This window comes from Myotis myotis, unplaced genomic scaffold (genome assembly GCF_014108235.1).
Source record: "Myotis myotis isolate mMyoMyo1 unplaced genomic scaffold, mMyoMyo1.p scaffold_m19_p_8, whole genome shotgun sequence".
Classification (NCBI taxonomy): Eukaryota; Metazoa; Chordata; class Mammalia; order Chiroptera; family Vespertilionidae; genus Myotis; species Myotis myotis.
Genome location: NW_023416390.1, coordinates 8,850,751 through 8,874,040, shown reverse-complemented (window position 1 = coordinate 8,874,040; position 23,290 = coordinate 8,850,751). Strand labels below are relative to the sequence as shown.

At 46.7% G+C, this 23,290-nt stretch overlaps 1 protein-coding gene across 6 annotated transcripts in view; it reads right to left on the bottom strand.

Annotated features, from left to right (window-relative positions):
• The window catches only part of SPATS2L (spermatogenesis associated serine rich 2 like), a 146,112-nt gene that overhangs the window by 38,474 nt on the left and 84,348 nt on the right, over positions 1 to 23,290 (bottom strand). For all 6 annotated transcript variants that reach the window (XM_036319015.1, XM_036319014.1, XM_036319013.1 and 3 more), the window contains 3 exons: positions 9,699 to 9,807; positions 5,996 to 6,045; positions 2,798 to 3,038 (listed from right to left, as the gene is read on the bottom strand). In XM_036319015.1, coding sequence (XP_036174908.1) covers positions 2,798 to 3,038; positions 5,996 to 6,045; positions 9,699 to 9,807 — 400 coding nt within the window. The remainder of the gene's footprint in view (positions 1 to 2,797; positions 3,039 to 5,995; positions 6,046 to 9,698; positions 9,808 to 23,290) is intronic.

Sequence of the window (23,290 nt, the reverse complement as noted above, 5' to 3'; positions counted from 1 at the left end):
GCATCAACTTCCGAGAATCTTCATTATTTTGGGGAAGAAAAATCTAATTACACACCCATTTAAAAAACTAATTACAAACTCATTTAAAAATGTATGGTTTTAGTAAGTGAGTTACTAATGAAGTTAATGGTCAACCAGGGGTCACTTCCTTTTGCAAAATCATCTAATAACCGTCCATTACCATTGTTTATTGTTTAACAGAAAAAATTACACGAGACATAGATTTATAATGAACCAATAACATTAAAATAGCCCTATGAACCAGGAGGTCATGGTTCCATTCCCAGTCAAGGCACATGCCCGGGTTGTGGGCTTGATCCCCAGTGTGCGGTGTGCAGGAGGCAGCGTATCAATGATTCTATCTCACCATTGATGTTTCTATCTCTCCCTCTCCCTTCTCTGAAATCAATAAAAATATATTTAAAAAATATATAATGCTGACATACCCCAATGCCTTCGCACTAAACTCACACAACTGAAGGGACACTGGGATGGTTCTTTGTGTAGGAAAGACTTCTTCACAGGAAGTTCCCGGTAGGTTTACGGAATCCCTTGGACAGAGAACTCCAGTGGGCACTTAACTTTCAAGGCAGCTCTCCACGGTGAAGGGAGCTCTTCAATATTGCATTTGCTCTAACGTCGTATACTTGATAGAGTTACCGAAATTGTTTTAGGGAGAAGGTATAAATTATCAGTAAATGAACAAATGTATGTGCTAGGCTTTTAGTCTATGATTGATATCGAAGCAGCAACTTGAGTAATTAGATTTTGAAAGTAATTCATGTGAAAGCAATAACAAGCAAAGTTGGGAATCTGCCACTCGATTATTTAATTTCTTTCTCCTGCCCTGACTATAAATCAAAACATTCTCAAAAGGGTAGGCATCGTTAACCACGGAATTTAAAAAATTCCTGGAAAATCCAGATTCTACATGGAAATAGGTTGTCTTTGCCGCTGTTTGGCTGGCTTTCAGAAATCATGGCGTGGTCAGGATTACCCCAACTCCAGCCCTAGGAACGGAGTTGTTAGGTAACGTGTTTATGGGAGAAAAGTAGAGCTTAGTGACCATCGGAACACTTGCTATGTGCTGTAGAGCGTGTCGGTTACTTCATGCTGCCTCACTGCACCCCTGGCGTGGCACGTGGCTCTTCTGCCGACTGAACGCTTCCTGGGCAGGGCCCCTGTCCAGTTCATCTCGGGTTTATCAGAGGACAGTGCCGCATCGTATATAGCAGGTGGGTGTTGAGTCAGGTTCTCCCTACTGTTTCCTGACCCTCCGAGTCCTCTCCGCCGCCTCGCGTCGATGGGTCCTTCAGTGCCCACTGCTCCCACGACATCCCCTGCGTCGCTCAGTCGGATGTGGCTCTTCTCTTCCCAAACCATCAACTCATCAGTGTTCGCACGACCTTCTCTTTAAAGAGATCAGAGTGGGGTTCCCCCAGGGCCTGGACCACACCACACCCTTCCCAGCGCACCTCTTTGCATGTAAGAGGAGCTGAAAAAGTTGCTGATGCAACAGACTCAGGGTTTTATAACTAGTAGGACTTTGGGAATAAATTAGTGTCTTGGATCTCACCACCTCTTAGGAGGCATTTTGAAAAAGTGACAGGATATTTTTTTTTTCTCTAATCAGGATATTTTTAAAACTGAACAAAATGATGCCTGGGGGTTTGGGGATATAGGTCGACTTACAATCACAACAGTCTTGCACAACAAAGAATTGCCTTGTGTCCTGAACTTTCTCATGCCCTTCTAGTCACTTTACACATAAACCCAAGGTATTTTTTCTGCACTGTTTTACTTGGATTCACAGGCTTCTGCTGCTGTGTAAATTAAGAAAAGATTGTACTTTATGATGTTCAGAACTTTACCAAGAGAATCTCACCATTTAGAAAATCACATGGCCAACCACACCAGTAGTTGCGGTATTTGAATTGACAACTGCATGTATAGCAGCTGCATTCACTTCCAGGTCTGCCTACAAAAACACGTACTTAGCTCTCAACTCACATGTCAAATACAGAGAAACGGTGTCCACAATATCCAGTCATGTCTCGCTTCTTTTAGGGCAAAGTGATTCATTATCCGCAGGTGTGAACATCTGGCCATTTTCTTAGGCCTCTATTTTAGTTGTTCCTGAACTCTTATATGTGTTACTTTATTGGAATTCTAGATAGATTACATTACCTATGAAGTTTAGTCTAGGATTTGTTGTAAAAATGAAGCATTGGGTCAGGTGGTATTGAGGACCACTGATCTAGTACGTTCTAGTAGAGACAGCAAGGAAATGGGAGAGTGGAGATGAAATGATGTACCCAAGGCCATGCAGCTGATTGAGAAGTAGCCTTTGTAGATTAGTTAACATATAGCTTTAGCCCAAATAATTAACATTCCAGATTCTAACACCCTGGAAGATTATGTTCTGTCACATCATAGAAAATACTACCTTTAAATAACATTTTCTTTTGTCACCAATTATCCCTCCCTTATCCCAGCAAAGGTGTCTAGAGAGAAAATGTCTTTAAACTTGGAATTTCCACTTTCCTAATGATCCTAATACAGACCAGACTGGAGTTTTTGAGAAAAGATAATCCTTTGACTCAGTGCAGGGCTGGACTGAGCATTTGTTCTTTGGTCCCTGACAGTCCTCCCTCCCCTCCCCTTCCCAGGAAGCCTGAACCGTGTGCACCGAGCCCATCCTTTCCCCTCCAACAGCAGCCAGGACTGGGCCAGTAGGTTCCCTCTGCATCCCTTCCTTCCACGTCTTCCTAAGCAACTTGACTTAACAATGACTGACCTGAGACCCCACGGAGAGCCTTGGGGGGCTCCTCGAGTATCGAGATCTTCTTCTCCCGAGGGAGGAGGGCTGGCTTCTCGCTGGCGGAGTCGGTAGACGAGCTATCCTTCTCGCAGCTGCCGCTGTGGCCATTCTGGGCCTGCGGTGGGAGTGGCGGCCCTGCTTCCGGCCTCTCGGCCTTGTCTTTAGCATCTTTGTTGCCTTGATGCTGCTTGGACTTGCTTCTTTTTCGTTTATTGTTCTAGAATGAGAAGATAATATGATTTTAGCTCAGATCCTTGAATTATAAGATGAACCCAAGAGACCAAAATAACATATCTATAATAATAAAAGCATAATATGCTAATTAGACCAGACGTCCTTCCTGACATCCTTCCTTCTGGACACAGCCGCAGTGGGTGGGGGCCAAGACAGAGGCGCGGATTTCGTGCATCGGGCCTCTAGTTTTATATAAGATGATATATACATACATATATATGTGTGTGTATATATATACACACACACACACAAATATATATACATACACACATAAACACAAGATGGGGCAAAAGTAGGTTTACAGTTGTATGTGAAACACAGAGTTTATTCTTGTCTTATTATTTATTAAATATATATAATTTCCTGGCTCTTCTGATAGAACGGGTGAAAACACATCTTTATTAACCACCCAACTTAATGTAAGTAAATATCTTCTTTCTCACAAGAAGTTGTATCAACCTTCATTTCATAAACATTGTAAACAAAAAGCTTCCTCTGAAAGGGAACCATCGCAGGGATGGCTTAGACACTGGCAGACTTGAGCGAATCGAGACACCACATGCGGTAACAGGGAGCCTGTGACTGTGCCCTGAGAGAACTGGAATCGGCCATGGCGCCCTGGAGAATGGCTCTCCTTTCTTACAGAGGCGATGAGGGTGGGAGGCGAGGAGGACACGAAGGTTTGATCCTCTGGGGAGGAGAGGATGTTGAGGGACAGACTGACACGAAAAAGGCAGGCAAGTCCTTGCAAGATGAGGATGTGAACAGCAGATCCCCAAAGTCCTCCTTGGGTCTGTGAAATAGGCACCAGCCCACCAGAGGTCCTGTTTGCTACCACTGCTGGGAGGTTCCAGGCAGCCCCAGGACCCCAAATCATCCCCACGAATATTTAAGCCGGAGCAGGCAATGGCTACTAAGTAAGGCCAAATGGACCCAGTCCATCTGGGTTTGGACTGAGCAGTGGGCCCCGGGACCGCTCGGCTGTAGCTGTAGCTGACCCACTTTACAAGGTTCCCCTACCCTGCACTTCAGTCAACCGAAATCTTTCAGGCCTGAATTATTACAATATGAGAGTTTTCCTGTCTCTCCTAAAATGTCCTAATGGTCAGCATACTGAGATGTTGTGCCTAATTATGTTATATGCTTTACTGCTTTGGTTTTGTACCGAGGAATATTCACTGTTCTTAACCTTCAGTGTGGTACAGGCCTCAGCCAATCAGAACGGATGCCGACCCATCAGGACCCGGCCTGTCTGCCTGCTGCATCAGTGGGCACCAGCTGAACCTCAGCTGGCTTTGTTCTACACATTTGGAAAAGGAATAAAAAGAGCAGCTTTCTCTCCTGAATTCTCCTCCCTACTCCCGTTCTTTTCCTTTGAAACCACGACCATGCCTCCAAGAAAGCGCTCCCCTAGAGAAGTGAGGGGGCACATTCATTCATTCACTGGGTGGCGGCCAAGGCCCGCGGCACCAGGTCCCAGTTCCCACGGGAGCCCCACAGCTAGTAGGCCGGGCAGACCATTTTCCCACGGTCCCACCCAACCTCTAAGAGGGAGGCTTGGTAATGAGTTGGGTCTGCAGCTGCTGTCTGCTCCTTTTCTCACATCAGAGAAATTCATACCCAAACCACACTTCTGAAAATTTCCATGAAGAGTAAATACCGCCTTTCAGTCGCCTGTGAATCATCTTCATCTCCCACAAATGCCCAGGGAGCTATGATTAAAGATAAGCGGAGACTGTCAAAGATGGTGGCTCACAAAGACTAGGGAAAAAGCTCATAATTCTTCCTAGTCTACATGAAACCAGGAAGAGAAAAAGGGGCCAGGATAATGGCCCTGATCTCGGATTGTATGGAAGTAATGCTGCTTGCTTGTTCGTTTTGGTGAAAACCTGGCTTGCAGGCCTGTGACTGCCCCTCAGGGAGCAGGACAGACTGGGGTTTATCTCCTGGGATGCCCAGAACTCAGGCCCCGCTGGCAAACAGTGGCAATGGCAGGGCAGTGACTTTGAAAAGAGCAGACTTGTGATCAACCAAAGAACTTGTATGCATATATGCATAACCCAGGGACACAGACAATAGGGTGATGAAGGCCTGGGGAGGGAGGTGGGGGGGGGGGGGCGGGGGCAGGCTAGAAGGGATCAATGGAGGAAAAAAGGGGACAGATATAATACTTTTAATAATAAAGATTTATTTTTAAAAAAGAAAAGAGCAGACTTTTTGTAAAGGCCATGAAGAGGTTATAGGCGCAGGACCGGGAGCGAGTGAGCATGCTCACAAGATGAGGAAGGCGAGCTGGAGATAGAGGCCAGTGTGTGCATGCACACCTCCGCGTGTTCACAAGTCACTCTTACGGACTAGACAAGAAGGCAAAGTAATGTAAAAGGTGGCCGATTAAAATCTCCCCTCTGTTTTCCAGGAGGAGTCTGCCAGAGTTCTCAAAAAGGAAAAAACAGGCCCCTTACTCTGATTTTAAAGTATTTTCTTTCTCTCTTAAGAAAACCTAGCTTAGAACTCAGCAAAAAGGTATCTCAGCGCAGCTTTGGATAGATTCTTGCAGTTGGAAAAACATGTGAAAATATATTTAGAGCGTTTCCAAGTGTCCTTGAAACACTCCTAATCTTCTCTGTGCCACAGGACCTGTTCAGGCAAGTTAATGTCTTGAATCTTTTGAGTTCTCAGGCGAGGCTCCCCTTAATCCTTAAAAAGAAAACCCCGGGCACTTCTGAAGCACACCTGGCGGCTGGAACACCGAGCAGAAAACAGGGGCCTTCGTGGGGAGGGCGGCTGGGAACTGAAGAGAGCCATGGATTTGCAAGCTTTCTGGGTGCACATATTATCATATTTGAAAGAAGCGTAACATGGGCAGCCTTGTTAAAATGATAACAACAATAAAAGTTTTGATTGAAGATGCTACTAATTTACAATCAATATTAATCTTACCTTCTTTTTTCCTGTCATATTCCATTCTTTTAGAACTTGAATTGCACTGCCTAGACAAAGACAAAGGATCTTTAATGCGTATTCACATAATAAAACACCACACAAAATTCATCTCGGTCTTTTCATCTTGGTAGCAATCCCCCCTCCCCCCAGCCCCCGGCTTTTTCATTTGTTTTGATACATCCTGCCTTAATAAAAATGCCAGTTTCGTGCTTTACTTCTAGATTTTCATTTAATTCACTGCATGATCTTGGTTTTATCAAAACATTAAGCCTTACTACATGAAGCTTACTTTTTTTGGTCATTATGTTGTCTTAGAGAAAATTAAATATATCTTGAGAATTTTCTGCTAGCTTCGCTGCCGTAAGTAGAATTAAAATTGTTCTGTTGGATAGATGAATCAAAATACCTCTAATCTTCTGGACCAAAGGTGGGGTTTTGAATATTATTAACCATGTGAATCATAGGTTTTTGTCTGGCCATTCCTACTCTTTTTTCCTGCCTTTATTGTGTTCATGGCTTGCAGGGTGATAAGGAGGCCAGATGAGCTGACGAAAGCATTGCTCTCATCACTGGGGGGAAGGTGGAGGGGTGGTCTTTGCCAGGCGCCCACTTTGAAACAAAAGTTCATCAAATGACAGCACTGCCAGGTTCTGTCAATGCCACTCACACATGAGGAATCACACAGACTCAGAGGAAAAGCCTACCCTGGTATGGTACACGACATTGTTGTTTTGTATGTATGTATGTATGTATGTATGTATGTATGTATGCATGCATGTATTTATCTTTTGCTCAAGTAAATGTTTCTACCTGTTCTAACAAAGTTCTTTCACTCATTCCAGCTGAGCGGGGTAGTGTGTGTGGGGGGTAATTTCAGCAATAACTTATTGGTAATGAGTACATTAGCTTTTTTCATATTAAGTAGTTACTTCTCACAGAGTAAGCATTCGCACACAAGCTCATTACACTGTAATAGTTCCCTGCAAGGAGTGCGTTGGCCAAACAAAGATAAACTTGAGCCTGGCCTTTGTGAGAAATTTCAAATTAGCCGGGTCCCAATTATGGAGTCTGCTGTCACTGCCGGGTAAGCGGAGGCGGCGTTGCTGTGACTAATGCGTGGACGGGCTAATTATTCCCGTCTACTCCAAGTTTCCGAGTCAGCGCCCATCGCAGGCTTTTCGAGTTACATGCACTTGAAATAAGAACAGTGCACTGAAAAGTGCCCTGTAGTTCAGACTTTCTATTAACAGGCCCGGCCTTCCTCTAATTTTCCCAAAGAATTAATGCTTCACAGTATTTCTCTGTAGAAGAACTGGAGGAAGTCACTTTCATTAGGTTTCGGGGTAAGTCACAGCGGCGGCTACTAATCATGAGGGTGGTCCTCACTCATAGATAAGCGTCAGTTTTCTAAGAACTATCTTTAAACATGTCAAAATACTGTCCTTTTTAAGCAGGGGATGGAGGTGAACTGCTTCCAGCTTTCAGTGGCAATACTCATTTATTCCTCTGGTTCCCATATTTTGACATACATTCTACTTGCAGTTTTTAAAAACTGAGCTTCTGGAGAGTAATTCTGAAGAAGAAATAACCATGTTTGCAGAGAACGGTGAAACTGTTACTGTTCAAGTTTAATTCTCCTGAAAATGCTGGGGGTTTCCTGGGCCACTCGGAAGGAGCGCTGTTAATAGGCCACGTAGGTGGTTGCTGACATATTTTTGATCCTCAGTGGCTTTTAAACAAGCTGTGTGATTGGTGCCCAGCCACAACGGCGCGAGGCTCCTCAGCGATCGATGAGGGTTTTATTTAATGAGACCTCGACGCTGACAAGGCCAACACTTCAGGAAGGACAAGCAAGGTGCTCTATTTAAACACGCTCGGACCTCCGACAGTGATCAGTTACTGGGCGTCCGTCACTTATTCAGGGTCACTCTGTAATGGAACTCTCGCTGTGGGGCCATAAGCCAACGGGGGTGGGGACCGTCCCCCTGACCCTTTCCTGAAGCTCCGTTTCCATGCGAGTGACACTGGCAGGGGAAACCTGAACAGGGTGACTGAGCCAGGATGTGTGTGGCGCCAACATTTTCTTTTTAATATATTTAAATATATATATTGATTTCAGAGAGGAAGGGAGAGGGAAGGAGAGATAGAAGCATCAGTGATGAGAGAGAATCATTGAAGGCTGCTTCCTGCACGCTTCCCTACTGGGGATCGAGCCTGGCAACCCGGGAATGTGCCCTTGACCAGAACAGAACCCAGGACCCTTCAGTCCGCAGGCCGATGCTCTATCCACTGAGTCAAACTGGCCAAGGCCCAACATTTTCTTCTTGAGACACATTGCCCTGGACCCGAAATACCTCTCTAATATTGGCTGTTGATGACTACAGATTCTCTATCTGCTGGTCCATGAATCAGGGAAGATCAGGGAAGCTGTGCACTGCGGGTCTGCGTGCAGGTCTATTTTGAATGATAATCATTTTTAAATTCAATTAGGACCTTAGACCTTGGCTGCAGACATCAGAATGCGAGCCTGTTGCCTGGTTCCAAGACCTTGTCTGAAAGGCAAATATACTGGTAGGAACGTCGGACGATTATTCTATTCCTCGGAAAATGAGCAGGTCACACTACCCTTAACAAATACGGTGTAAATAGGATGTGGTTGAGAGATGCGCTAAGTCTTCCCTGACCTCATCCGTCAGATTGTGGCGAGCCAGTCCATATTTACAAAACAGACGCTGACCCGGGACCAGAGGCATTATGATAACCAAGGGTGGGCATGCGATCTCTGTTCATCAAGGAAACGTATTTAATGTGATTAGGAGAAGAGGGTTTCCTAGTTTACAGGAAATCTAAAACAGTAGGTTATACATTTACAGGATAAAACATTTTGAGATTGAGGTTCTATAACATCGTTGGCAATGGGCTTTCTAAAAAACAAGTAAAAAAAAAAAGGCAAAAAAGTTCTAGAACAGCGGTTCTCAACCTGTGGGTCACAACCCCTTTGGGGGTCGAATGACCCTTTCACCGGGGTCGCCTAAGACCATCGGAAAACACATCTATAATTACATATTGTTTTTGTGATTGATCACTATGCTTTCATTTTGTTCCATTTGTAACAATGAAACTGGGGGTCACCACAACATGAGGAACTGTATTAAAGGGTCGCGGCATTAGGAAGGTTGAGAACCACTGTTCTAGAAGTAGATGAGATGAACTGATATTCCAATTAATTAGGCAAATTCAAAATAAAAAAGCAAGGTTATAAAAGAATAAATCAGTCCCCTCGGACACTAAAGCATCGCATTCGAGGACTGCAGTCGTAGAGCCAAGTAGAGCGACAACTTCCCAGGTCGGAGCGAGTCCTGCCCCCTCCGGGCAGAGGACACCGTCAAATGCAGCTCGTGTTTAGTAACACACATGACTGACTGGTAGCAACGGAATCAGTAGCATCACCATAGGAATCCTTTGAAAATACTTACAAAACACCTATACTGGTTTTTTTTTTTGTTTTTTTTTTTTACTAGTAATGACGGAAAGAACGTTAAATTGTGTTTTTATTGAGTATGTGTGTGTGTTTTCCAAAATGCCTGCTCTTATGAGAAAGCATCAGTAACGCATGGGTATTCGATGCATTTAGGGAGAACCGTACGGAAGCACGGGGCACACTCAGCTCCGACACCCTCGGTTCAGGGCCTGCACTCACCGTCCACGAAGGCCTGCACTGCCTTGTCCACGTTGAAGTCGAACTGCTGCAGCACCAGGACGATCTCGTTGTTGCTTTTGTTGGGAACGACAGAGCGGACTGCATAGATCTGTAAGGGGGAGAAGGGAAAAGGAGGGGAAACGCTTTAAACATTTCCCACCCAGGGATCTCTCACCGGACGGAATTCTAACCTCGGGAAAGGTGTTGGGAAGCCTCTTGCGCTCCGCATTCTCAGGCGTGTCAGGCCAGCGGGATGCACCCTGCAACCACCTGCACATACAGGTCTTACAAAGGTCCCTTGTTCGGACTCTAACGGCGCGTGTGAAAAGCCATCGACACGCCCCGAAACTCCAGATGCACACAGATGTGTTGCAGGGAGGACACAGATGTGTTCTGTCTCGGGCTCCCCCTGCACTGGCTCAGGGGATCTCGGGGAAACGTGCAGATGCGGCCTCGTGCCTCAGCGTCTCCGCTCCGCACAGTGGAACCCATCATCCGAGGCTCCCAGTGTGCTGTGACCCTCCACGGATGTTTATAGAGACAGGAAAACGCGGGCATTGCATTGTGGGATGTGGCAGTCCTAGCCACAGGGCAGAAAACGTTCCCCAACGCACGTCTGAAAACCAAGCATTTCAAACAGAGCAAATACGTATGTGAGAGCAAAGGATTGCAACAGATTAGGCTGATAGTCAATTTTTAATGGCCTGCACGTATTTCTTAGTCAAATTTAGCACGTGTTCTTTCGTCTGGCTCAACAGAACTGATCTTTACCGCCCTTGCAATTGCTATGGTGTGCTCGATCCACGTTAGCAAAGCCTGGCTCACCAGCTTCCTGCCAAGGAGATTACTGCAGCTGTTCCTGACAAATACGAGGGTGCCGCCTGGTGCCCAGGTAAGTGGCATCGCAGGGTGATTGATCCCTGCACGATCTTCAGTGTTTACAGCAATGGTGATGTATGACCAGCTGAGTTGGTGAGTTGCCTGCAGTTTATTGTAATCAGAGTCGTGGCTTATGGATTATACGGGTATGGATGGAATGTGACTCGATTGACTAGAACATTTAATTAAACAGGATAGCCTCTCTCCCAATTACGTTAGGAAATAGGTAGCCTTCTCCATATAGAACTGTATAGATGAGTATTTAGATTATGATGAGCAAACAGTACACGCGATGGGTAACTGACTTGTAGAGTTTCTGACGCTATAGATCAGAGAGCTGGTTTTGAATCTTAACACTTAGAAATGCCAACTCTGTGGTGTTTACTGAGAACTCATACAATATATGTATTTGTATATGTGACTCAAGATTTCTCTGTTTTTTTTTTCTATTCTCACATTTTATGGTTCTTAGTTTTTCTAGCCTCCATACTAAATAAAACAGTAACTTCTACAAATCTAAGTTCTTTTTCTTTTTAAAAATCCATTCAGTGATTATTTTTTGAATGTCTATTGTGTGACAAGGCATCCAACTTCCTGGAACTTACAGACTAGAGAGAAACGTACACGTTGATCAAATGACCACACAAACATGTACACTGTGATAAAATCTATAAAATCTTATGGCAGGGAGACATGCATATCTTTATGTAGGTGTGCTGAGATCTGAAGTGAGAAGAGATGAGTGGGAGATAAGGGGAAAGGCATTTTAGGCAGAAGGACCAGCATGAATGAGAAGCAAGGCGTGCTGAGGAGAGAGTGGCCGGAGGTGAGTTAGGAGGGAGCCAGAGGGTGGGGCTTTTAGAGGGTAAGACAGGCCAGAGACGGCAGGGACCAGATCACGCAGGGCCCATGGGGCTGTGCAAAGGACTCAGGTCTTCTGAGCACCCCTCAAGGATGCTCACAAGAGCTTCTGTTAAATTGTTCTTATTCATTGTGTTAAAAAAGATCTCTCTCTCTCTCTCTCTCTCTCTCTCTCTCTCTCTCTCTCTCTGTATGTAAATGCAAGTTAAGGTGTTGATTTTATACACTTATATACTGCAAAACGACTACCACTGTAGCATTAGTGACCATCTCCATCTCATCACATAATTACCATTTATTTTTGTGGTGAGAACATTTAAGATCTACTTTCAACTTTCAGATACAAAATACAGTATTATTAGATACAATTACCATGCTGTACATGAGGTCCCCAGACCTTGTTAAATCTTATAACTGGAAGTTTGTACCCCTTGACCAATATCTTCCCATTTCTCCCTCTTTTTAAAAGAAGTTAAGATGGAGAGAAAAACAAGAACAAAATCACCTACATCCAACCCAGGGAAGTCATTATCAGTGTGTGCCCAACAATAACTACAGTGACCCAGTATTTATCAGTGCATTGGATGTATAGACATTACATGCGACACTTCTAACGTAGATCTTTAAAATACAATTCTAGCAGTTCAACCCACTCTAGTTGGTTAGTATTACACAGAATTTCTTAATAATCACCATTATTATTACCACATCAGCCATGCTCCTCTAAATAATATAATGCTTAGTTATTAATGACATTAACTACATTATTTTTTTTTAAATATATTTTATTGATTTTTCACAGAGAGGAGGGGAGAGAGATAGAGAGTTAGAAACATCGATGAGAGAGAAACATCGATCAGCTGCCTCCTGCACATCTCCTACTGGGGATGTGCCCGCAACCAAGGTACATGCCCTTGACCGGAATCGAACCTGGGACCTTTCAGTCCGCAGGCCGACGCTCTATCCACTGAGCCAAACCGGCTTCGGCGACATTAACTACATTATACCTGGGTTTGAACTGTGCAGGTCCACTTAGACTTGGATTTTTCTAAATAAATATTGTAAATGTATTTTTTCTTCCATACGACTTTCTTGATAACATTTTCTCTTCTCTAGTTTACTTTAGTATAAGAATACAGAATAATACATGTAACATACAAAAATGTGCTAATTGTGTATGTCATTGGCTTTCGGGCAACAGTAGGCTTATTAGTAGTTGCGTTTTGGGGAGTCAAAAGTTCCATTCAAATTCTTGACTGTGCGGGAAAGAGAGAGGGGCGTGCCGGTAACCGCCCTCCCCCCCCCCCCCCCCGTGTGGTTCCAGGGTCACCTGTAGTTACATTAGACCAGCGTTCTCAACCCCTCTACACAGTTGTGTGATCAGTAAAGACCCACAATTATGGAATAAGCATAACTAATGGTTCTACCTGTTTCCAGTCTCTCCTCTGCAGAACATAATACACTGTATCAGGTTAAAGCAAAACACAGTATAAACCATGGCTTACAGACACTTCCTTTTTAGATGTTTATACAACAACCGTGGTCAGATATAGAAAACATCCATCCTTGTCACCTTATACATCCTAGCTCTGAACGCATCCTTGGAACGCTGTCAACAACGGAATTCTGACATCAAATCTAACTGTGAATATTGCAAACGATTTCCAGAGGAAGACACTTAACCAAGACAGGAATATCAAGTTTTTAAAAAAATAAGAGAAAGAGGGAAAAAATAGCTTCTGCTTATTCTTAGATATTCCGTGGTGACGTTGAATCTAGTGAATTTCTGGGCCACACTGTTTCTGCTTTCATCACTGAACTCTGCTGATGTGAAGGGCGTAGTACTGCTCCACCACCTTCTTATTCATAGTCACTACACTTATTTTCCTGCGAAAACGTCTGCGAGAAAGATGGTGAAATCGTGTGCATGCACGTGACCGCATAAAAATACAGGAACCCCACGGTGTCACTGTCCAAGATGCAGCCCCAGTCCTAAGGGCTCTGAACATTTAACTCTGAAAAAGACGTCCTGACCAGTCCCTTTAACTGCCAGGAGGGGGGTCACAGGGCAGTGCTGCAGCGAGGTTGGGTTGCAGGCAGTCTTTGCGTCTGGAAACGAAGCTCCTGGAGGAGTGGGTCAATCAATGCGTGAGGTGGGAAAGGGTAGTTTGCCTCCGGGGAAGTCAGAAAACCCACGCGTGCAGGGACTGCTCTGTCCTGCAGAGGCTGTTTCTGGCGCTGCCTGGTACACAGCGTGTCCTGCAGCACACAGCCCTGATGTGCCTGCTGCTGCGGCTTCACACCCAGGCCCACTGCTCGGAGCTGCGCTCCTCTGCATCCCTCTGGGTACTGATGCCATAAACCTAGTGGGCCAGGTGGGCTGCCAGGCAGGCTGACAATCGGGAGCCCTTGTTAGCAGTTTGCTTAGCAACTGCTTTGCCTTTCCCCAAATGACGTTGCCCTGCTTTAGAAATGTGCCTTTTGCACCTCAAAAGTGGTTGTGATTTCACCTTCAGCGTTTTAATCTCCCCTCCCCTTCTCTCTCTGGGGCTTCCTATCTGGCCGGGCAGGTTTTGGCCGATTCTGCCTTAGGCCCGCCTGCTGGCATTTCGCCCTCACTGAGCAGGGAGGCCCTGCCTTCCACAAGCCTTTTGACTGTGGCTTCCTGCATTAACCTCCCTCCTCTGGACTGCGTGGCCCGGTGTTAGAGCTGCCAGCAGGCTCCCTCCGTCGCACTGTGCATTGTTTGAGCCTGGCTGTGATGACTCCTTAGAAATCCTTGTAGCCTCACCCATGAGTCATTTAGACTGTGCCCAAGTTTCAGAAACGGTCCTGACCGGCGTCCAGTCCCCCTACACAGCTGTGTGATCAGTAAAGACCCAGTGTTATCAAATAAACATAAAATCCCCACTCCCTCTGCTCCAGGCTCTCCCCCGCAAACCCATTCCCGCTGCTGCCAGGCTGCTCTGCCTGAAGCGGAATAGTGGCGTTTACCACCTTCCTTCCTGAGAATAAAGTGAGCTCTCCCACCTGGCACTCGGGGCCATCGGCAACGGGCTCCAACCTGCTTTCCAAGCGCCCCTCCTGCTCTGCCCTTTATGGACAAGCACAACTGAGTGCTGGCCTCCCACCCCCAGCCCCACCTCTGTGTAGTTTGCCTTTGACCTGAGCTGTGTGTGTTTGTCTGAATCTTACATTCCAGCTGAAATGCCCTGTGTCCCATGAAGTCCTCCCCATCCCTGCCAGAGGGCATCCCTGCTGCCTTTCAATTCCCATAGCCCTGAGCAGTAGGTTTCTCCCTCTCTCCCTCTCTTTCTCTCTCTCTTTTTAAAGGGAGAGATAGAAACATCAATGATGAGAGAGAATCATGGATTAGCTACCTCCTGCACACCCCCTACTAAGGACTGAGCCCACAACCCAGGCATGTGCCCCGATGGGAATCAAACCGTGACCTCTTAGTTGATAGGTCGACGCTCAACCACTGAGTCACACCGCCGGGAAGCAGTAGGTCTCTCTTAACACTTAGCACCTGTTACTTCATATCCAAGTGTTTGTGTACACACTGTGTCTCCTAGGCAGAGCGCGCAGAATCCTCCTCTCAGACATTTGTGCATAATCCCACGCCGACTTGAAGGAGAGGATGCCAATGTGTAGGTATACCAGGCTGCTGCCTTGACTCACCAGCATTTTCACCTTCCACAGTAACAGAGGGTGAGTCTCTGTTGACTGCAATGTAACTAAACATTACATGGGCAGGAAGAATACACATATGTTTCTTAAATTTCAGTAACGGAGAGGGAAAAAATATTTATAAGACTTGGTAATTTTACTTTCTTTAGAATGTACTCATGGTATCTTGTGGAGTTTTAAAAGTATAAAACGAGCCTGGCTGGCGTGGCTCAGTGGTTGAGCGTCGACCTATGAGCCAGGAGGTCACTGTTCGATTCCCGGTCAGGGCACATGCTCGGGTTGCAGGCTCGGTCCCCAGTGTGGGAGTCAGCTGATCCATGATTCTCTCTCATCATGGATGTTTCTATCTCTCTCTCCCTCTCCCTTCTCTCTGAAATCAATAAAAATATATTTAAAAAATATGAAATGGCAGAGTAACTACCTATCCTTCTGCAGCTCAGCCCAGCAGACAGATAGTGGGTGAGCTCCCAGTAAGTGACAGGTGCCAAGGACACGAAGAGGAAGCAGACTCAGCCTCCCCCTCCCCAGAGGGACAGGACGGTGTGGAGCCAGGCCGTCGGTGCCGGGAAGTGTGTGCTCACGCTGTGCCTAGGAACAAGGCGCGGTGGTTTACAGAGAAGCAGCAGTTCCGTCCGCCGGGGAGGGGAGGCTACTCCCAGGAGGAGCAGCCACATGGCAAGGAAGGAGCTTTGGGATTCAACACTCCGGGGTCCTAATCCTGGCCCTGCCACGTGCCAGCTCTATGACCTTGGGGGAACTGTTTCAATAACTGACATTTGATTCTGGGGCTGTAAAAACGAGAATTTTACTTGCTAGAATCTCTGTGGAAATGAAGAGATGATGCGTGAAAGTGTCTGAGATAGAAGGGGGCAAATACTAGCTGCTCAGTACATTTTAAAAAGAAAAGGGTGGGGCATGTACGTTGGGCCACGAAGGAGAAGGGTCTCTCTGGGTGTGAAGGCTGGCGTGTCTTTGCCATTGAAAGAACATGTGGCTAGTGTGTTGGCCAAGACTTATTTGGGGAGACGGCCCTGTACACCTCCCTCCTTAAGAACCTTTCTCCACAGCTCAGTGAGCGGCCAGGGGACCCAAGGCTCTCCTCGATCCCGCTCCCCCTTCTGCAAGCCGACTGGGACCACAGAAAGCCCATCTCGAGGGTCACTAACAACAGTTAGTTTTTCTCCCTCTCATTCTTTCATTTATTTATCCAAGGTTGGATAGAGCAATAACAAAACAGATACGATCATTGCCATACCTAGAGAGGAAAACAGATGCAATCATGTAAGTTTAAATATATATATAATTGCAACTTGTGCTAAGTGAGAGATAGGAAGGAGGCAAACAGAATACAGGGACTCTATCACAGCGCGAGGAAGCAGCCTGGCCGAAGAGATGACATGGGCCAACCAGATCCTCTGCTCTGGGGTCTGCAGGGCCTTTTGGGGTTGCCTCACTCCCTGCCTTTCCTGCTTCCTGAACGTCTCCTGAAGTCCCACGAGACCCTACCAGACCTTGGTAATAGCCCCTTTTTTACCTGCACTAGTTTGAGAGGGTTTCACTTCTAGAACAGTGGTTCTCAAACTTCCTAATGCCGGGACCCTTTAATACAGTTCCTCATGTTGTGGTGATCCCCAATTTCATTGTTACAAATTGAACATAATGAAAGCACAGTGATTAATCACAAAAACAATATGTAATTATATATGTGTTTTCCGATGGTCTTAGGCGACCCCTGTGAAAGGGTCGTTTGACCCCCAAAGGGGTCGCGACCCACAGGTTGAGAACCGCTGTTCTAGAATAAGTAGCTAGAATTAGTAGCTAGGGATGAAAACAAAATAATAAAGCCCAATAATTAATCCAACTGGCAAAGGGGAGAAACGGACAATTTTAAAGATAAATTCAGTTAACATGCACATGATGTGGGAAAAGAGAGGCACATGACCTGTTCACATACCTCTTCCGGCACTCATGTTGCCATAGTTATTTACTTTTGTGACACTGCCTCACTGGGATGTGAGTTCCTGAGTGACAGGGACCATATCTTTAGAGCCACAGGGCCTGGAACAACGGGTGGCATTCAGCAGATGATTCATAAATGTTTGTTGAACAAACAAGTGAATGAATGAATGAACAAAAGGAAGTAGAGAGTCTAATATGATGGCCACTGAAATAGTCCAGTTTATTTATCCACTTTTATTTCAGTGCATCTCTGGGTTCTACTTTATGCTGAATCCACTCAGTATTAGAAAGTGCTCAAGCCCAGAATGTATGGTGGGCTCCCAGGTCCCAGGCACAGCCTATGGCTGGTCCTAGCCTTGAGCAGCTTGTTGTCTGGGAGGTGAGCTCAGTCCTATCCCTGCCAGAAGGACAGCAACCACACAGCCAGCAGCCTCCTTTCCCACCAATGAGAACCAGAGTTATTTATGGGTTTGCCGTTCCTGCAACTTTGAAAGGAATTTTCTAATCAGCTTTGGTCACATTTCTCAAAGGCTGAGCCACTCAGAGATGCCTTAGAAACAGCTCACTTTGCTTCGCTTGCTGGGCCACTAACATCATCTTCTCACTAATGAAGGCAGTTCTCCTGTGAATCTTCTTGGGGAAGAAAATACTCTTTGCAGACCAGTACCTCCGCATCATGGATGATTCTATAATTTAATTGCCTTTCCCAGCATCTACTGTCTGCCAGCAAAATATATGCATCAGTTGTTGTCATGTTCTACTTGGCTGACTTTTGGGGAATTAACACCACGGGTACAAATCAAAATTAACTTTTTTTTTTTTTTTTTGGCAGGAAACCAGGATAAGAAGGAAAAATAAAGATTGGAAGGTAGGGAAAAATGCAGTTTCCATAGAATCGTGGGAAGTTTAAAGTGGGGCTTTGTGATAATCTAGTTGTGGTTTCTCAAACTAGAAAGTACATTCCAATCACCTGGGGACTGATTAGAATGCAGATTCTGCGTCAGAAGCTTGGGTGGGGCCCAGGATTCTGCATCTCTAACAAGCTCCCAGGCAATGCAGATGCTGTTTGTTCAAGGAGGTGGCAGGCAGAGGGATGCCTCCTCAAAGATGTCCATGCCCTAACCTCCCGGAACCTGTGAGGACGTCAGGTAACATGGCAGGTTAAGGTTGGGGAGAGAATTAAGGAGGTTGCTGGTCAGCTGACCCGGCGATGGGGAGTTTACCCAGGAAGCTCTCAGTGGGCCTAAGACAACCACAAGGGCCTTATAACTGGAAGGAGGGAGGAGAGAGGGTCAGAACGGTGCCAGGTGACAAAGACTTGACCCGCCATGGCTGGGTCTGGAGATGAAAGGCGACCCTGAGCCAAGGAATGCAGACAGCTTCTAGAAGCTGGGAAAGGCAAGAAAACAATTCTCCCCGAGAGCCGCCAGCAAGGAAGGTAGCCTTGCTGAGACCGGATTTCAGCCCAGTCAGACCCGTCCAGAACTCCAGAGCTGTCAGAGAATAAACGTGTGTTGTGCGAAGCCACTATGTTTGTGGCGATTTGTGGCAGCGACAGGAACCCAACACAATGGACCACACGTGGAAGAACGAACGTTGACCCCTTTTGTCCTCCTAACAGGGAGATGTCTTTCTCTTTCCCATCAACGCTCCTGTTTTTTTTAAAAAATCACACCTTTAGAGAGCAGCTCTCTCTCCCCAAACACACACGTTTTGCAGGAATTCTGTTCATTCATGCCAGATATTTCTGCCGGAAAGTGAGATAAATCTGACAGCCTCTGCCCCAAGGAGCTGACAGAACAGTAGGAGAAGAAGGCAGAGTCATAAATAACAACTAACTCAAGAGTCACTCTGATAACAAAATCCCTCTGAACCTCACCGGTTCTCCATCCTTTCGGTGCGGATTCCCTTCGCCCTTCACCTGGAAAAAAGCCTGCTCTGCAACCATCACAAACAATCACGGCACAATTAATCTCCCCGAAGTACTGGGCTCGCTAACTGAGGGAAGGGGCCAGCCATGAGGAAGAATGTGGAGAAAGGGAAGGGAACACGGGAGATAAATTATGCAACAAAGTCCCAGAGGAAATGCAAAAAAGAAAAGAAAAGAAAAAGATATCAGCCCTGGCTGGTTTGGCTCAGTGGATAGAGTGTCGACCTGCGGACTGAAGGGTCCCAGGTTCGATTCCGGTCAAGGGCATGTACCTTGGTTGTGGGCACATCCCCAGTAGGAGGTGTGCAGGAGGCAGCTGATCGATGTTTCTCTCTCATCGATGTTTCTAACTCTCTTTCCCTCTCCCTTCCTCTCTGTAAAAAACCAATAAAATATATTAAAAAAAGAAAAAGAAAAGAAAAAGATACCAAAATCCACGTGGAAAGCAAGCGTTGGAAAGGAGGAGGAGATGGGGATGGTTCTCAGAATTCTGAGAAAGGAGAAGAGAAAAAGGAAGAACGAATATACAATAACATTTTGAGATTGTGGAGAGGAATTTTAAGCCAACTATTTCCTCTGTGTGAGCGTTTGTAGATTTTGCTTAGGGCTAAAACAGTGGGAAAAGGTTCAGAGCTGCTCTCTGGGATGTGGTAGGAAATGGCCTGGATGAATGGAAGGACGCTGAGCGGGACGAAGGCCCACTAGCGCTGATAGCACAGGACTGTCACGGAGCCAGTTGGCATGGCTTTCCCTAGCAATTCTCAGTAAGCGAGGAGCAGGAGCAAAAGAAAGGAAGGACCTGAGGTTACAACATGAGAATCACAGTGGTGGAGCCCAAGGCTCAGGGACAGGGGGGCTGAGAGTCATCCAGGTGGCCAGTCAAGGCACCTGTGGTCTGTGACGGGGGGTGGGGGGGTGGGGGGGGGATGGTGGGCAGGAGACCAGGGATGGGGGATGGTGGGTGGGAGATCAGGGATGGGGGATGGTGGGCGGGAGACCAGGGATGAGTGATTCTTTGGAGAACAAACAGCAGATGTTAAAGAGAGCGAGGGGAGGAGGGAGGGAGATGACAAGAGGATGTGGCCAGAAAGGGGATGCGAGATGCTGCCAATCCTTGGTTCTGGTTCTGCCTCTGGTAAACATCAAACAAACAAACAAACTCAGCCTTTCACTTTTTTCAAGGTAATAAAGTTTGCCCCAGAATTTCATGTTATATGTAGTAGACACGGACTCTTTGGCAGTTTCTCATAAGCTGTGCTCCCCAGGCTTCCTCGGGTCCAGCCCCTCTGCGTGAGTCCTGCTGAGCGCCGGTCCTGCGCATGAGGCAGGGCAGCGGAGGTGGCCGGTTGGAGCAGGGACCGTGGGGCCACCTGCCTGGGCTGGACCCCGCACATCCATGAGAAGAGCCTGAGCTGGCATGAGCACCTCTGGGAGCCACGTCAGTTACTGCCTCCCAGGGAGCCTCCTTTCCGGCTCACACGCCCCGAGTTGTTTCGGTGACAAGTGCACCCTGTCTCTCACTTGTGCAGGGACTAGAATGTGCAGACTCTGCTTGAAGCTGAGCTGTAGGCGGCGGCAGATACAATCCTGACCTGCTTTAGACCTGACCGTTGCGAGCAGGGGCGGGGAAACTTTTACTTCTGCCAAGGGAGGGCCATCTGGATATTTATAACATCATTTGCTTAATATAATTCACTTAATATAAATGTATGTTGCTATAAAAGAAGCTCTTAGATTTATTGAATTTGGAGTCTCCTCTGTGGTTACCCTGACAGGGCCAGACTAAATGATTTCTTGGGCCTTACATGGCCGGCGGGCCGGACGTTCCCCACCCCTGGTCTAGAAAGACTGATGCTTGGTGAGCGTTCCAGAAGGGAAGTAAAGGTGGTCTGGGTGCTGTGACAGGGGGACCTAATCTGGATAGTCAGGGAAGTCCCCTCCCAGGCCTGAGGTTCATTTAAACTGAGGATGAGGGGTCGGCAAGACTGAGACAGGAGAGGGGGACTGGAGAGGAGGTGGAGGATCCCGGGAAGGGTACACACATCTATGATGGACAGGACCGGGGGACTAGAAGCATGTTCAAAGGAATGAAGCCCCAGGCTCGATGGAGCATCATGAAATCTTACAAGGAAGGAGATGTCAGATGCAGTTGGATCCATGAAGCATGGTGCAAAAGTGGGCAAGGCCCTGCTGGCCATCCTACAACCTTGAGCCTTATTCTAAGGGCGAGCCACTGAAGGGTTTTCCTCAGAGGAGTGTGACATTCACGCATTTGAGAAGGGCACTGTGGCTTCTATGTGGATGACTTGGAGGAGAGCAAACGAATGGAGCTAGGATTCTAGAGCAGATTCCGGAGGAGAAGGTGGACCAAGATGGGGCAGGGTGGAGAATGACTCACAAATTACTGGGGAGGAAGTGAATGACTCGTGTTTAACTAGAGGTGAGGACGGAGGAAGACAGGGACTCTGGATGGCTCCCAGGTTTGTGGCGGGAACATCTGTTTACCTGGACAGTGGTGTCATTTCCAGAGAAAAGGGGTAATGAGCACCACGCACGAAGGGAGGCGTGCATGTCCAGGTATCTAGGCAGCCATCGGATCTCGCAGTCTGAGCTCCAAGCACGACCTGCGCCAGGGACACAGGTCTGGGCGTCAAACAGTGGTTCTCAGCCCTGGCTGCAAACCGGAGTAACCTGGTGAGTTTGAAAAATATACCCAGACCTGGTCCTGCCTCAAACAATTAAATCTGGGCCTGGTCACTGATTATCTTTTAAGGGTTCCTAGTGCTTCTAATGTGCATCAGAATTGAGAACCACGAGGGAGAGACATGAGGGAAGTCACAGACAAGCGAGGGGCCGGGTGGAAGGAAGAGAGGTGGATGGGACAGACTTCTTTCTCGTTATAACCACTCGCCACCAACGAATTTACCTGAGTGCACTACCTGCTCATCCACATCTTTCATTATTTACGCATGACTTCAAAAATATCGGTTCTCGTTTACAACAGTTTGACCTTGCGAGAGGTTAGTCTAGTGATCTACTGCTGAGTAACAAGTCACCCCACCACTTCGTGGCTTAACTCAGCAATCTCTCTCCTGGTCTTCAATGTTTCTGTGGGTCAGGAATTCGAGAGGAGTTTGCTGAGTGGCTCTGCCTTGGGGTCTCTCACCCGGGCAGGTGGGGGGGCTGGTAGGGATGGGGAGAGGGATGCTGGTGCAGCTGGGGACCGGCTGAGCCTCTCTCTCCATGTTGTCTCGGGTCTTCTCAGGTGGCCTCTCCTCATGGGCTGGTCTGGGCTTCCTCACAGCATGGCGGCCTTAGAGCAGATTGTGCACCAGGCAGCCCAGAGCTGCAGCCACCGTCCCAACCAGTGAGGAAGACGCCGAGTCATCTGGCTGCATAAACCACACAGGGCCACCTCCCTCCTGCTATCCTGGCCGCCTGGTTCCCAATTGAGGGAAGGGGCATACCCCCACCTGTTGATGGGGATGCTGCTGTGGCCACTGGAGAATACAACCTGCCTCAAAGTGTTCAAAACAACCACCACCTAGATTTCTTCCCATCAACTCTGGGTCTAGACCAGTGGTTCTCAACCTTCTGGCCCTTTAAATACAGTTCCTCATGTTGTGACCCAACCATAAAATTATTTTCGTTGCTACTTCATAACTGTAATGTTGCTACTATTATGAGTCGTCATGTAAATATCTGATATGCAGGATGGTCTTAGGCGACCCCTGTGAAAGGGTCGTTCGACCGCCAAAGGGGTTGCGACCCACAGGTTGAGAACCGCTGGTCTAGACTTTGTCAATTCACTAAACTTTTGAGAGAGAAAAATAATTAAACAGTTGTTATAACACTAAATGAAAATTGATAGCATCAAAAAGCCATATATCGTCTTTAATTCCTAAAAACTTGATGTGTCAAGCAAGAGATACATACTCAAATGGGCTTTTCTCCTATCTAAAAACATCGCAAAATTGAAGTCTGATAACCAAAGTATCTTAAATCTTGTAATTGAAGATTTGTCTATGATATATTTTTCACAGCAGAATTCTTACCTTTAATCTGACACTTGCAGGACACACACACACACACACACACACACACACACGCACGCACGTGTACATATCTCAAAAGGTTGCTATTAGTAGCCGTTGCCCCTCTAATCTCTATTGAAACAAGCAACGGGCTTCATACACATTTCATCTCGCCCATCTGGCACGCACGCACGCAATCCTGCCTGTTTTCTATAATTATGCTTGATTCTTCCTGTTTC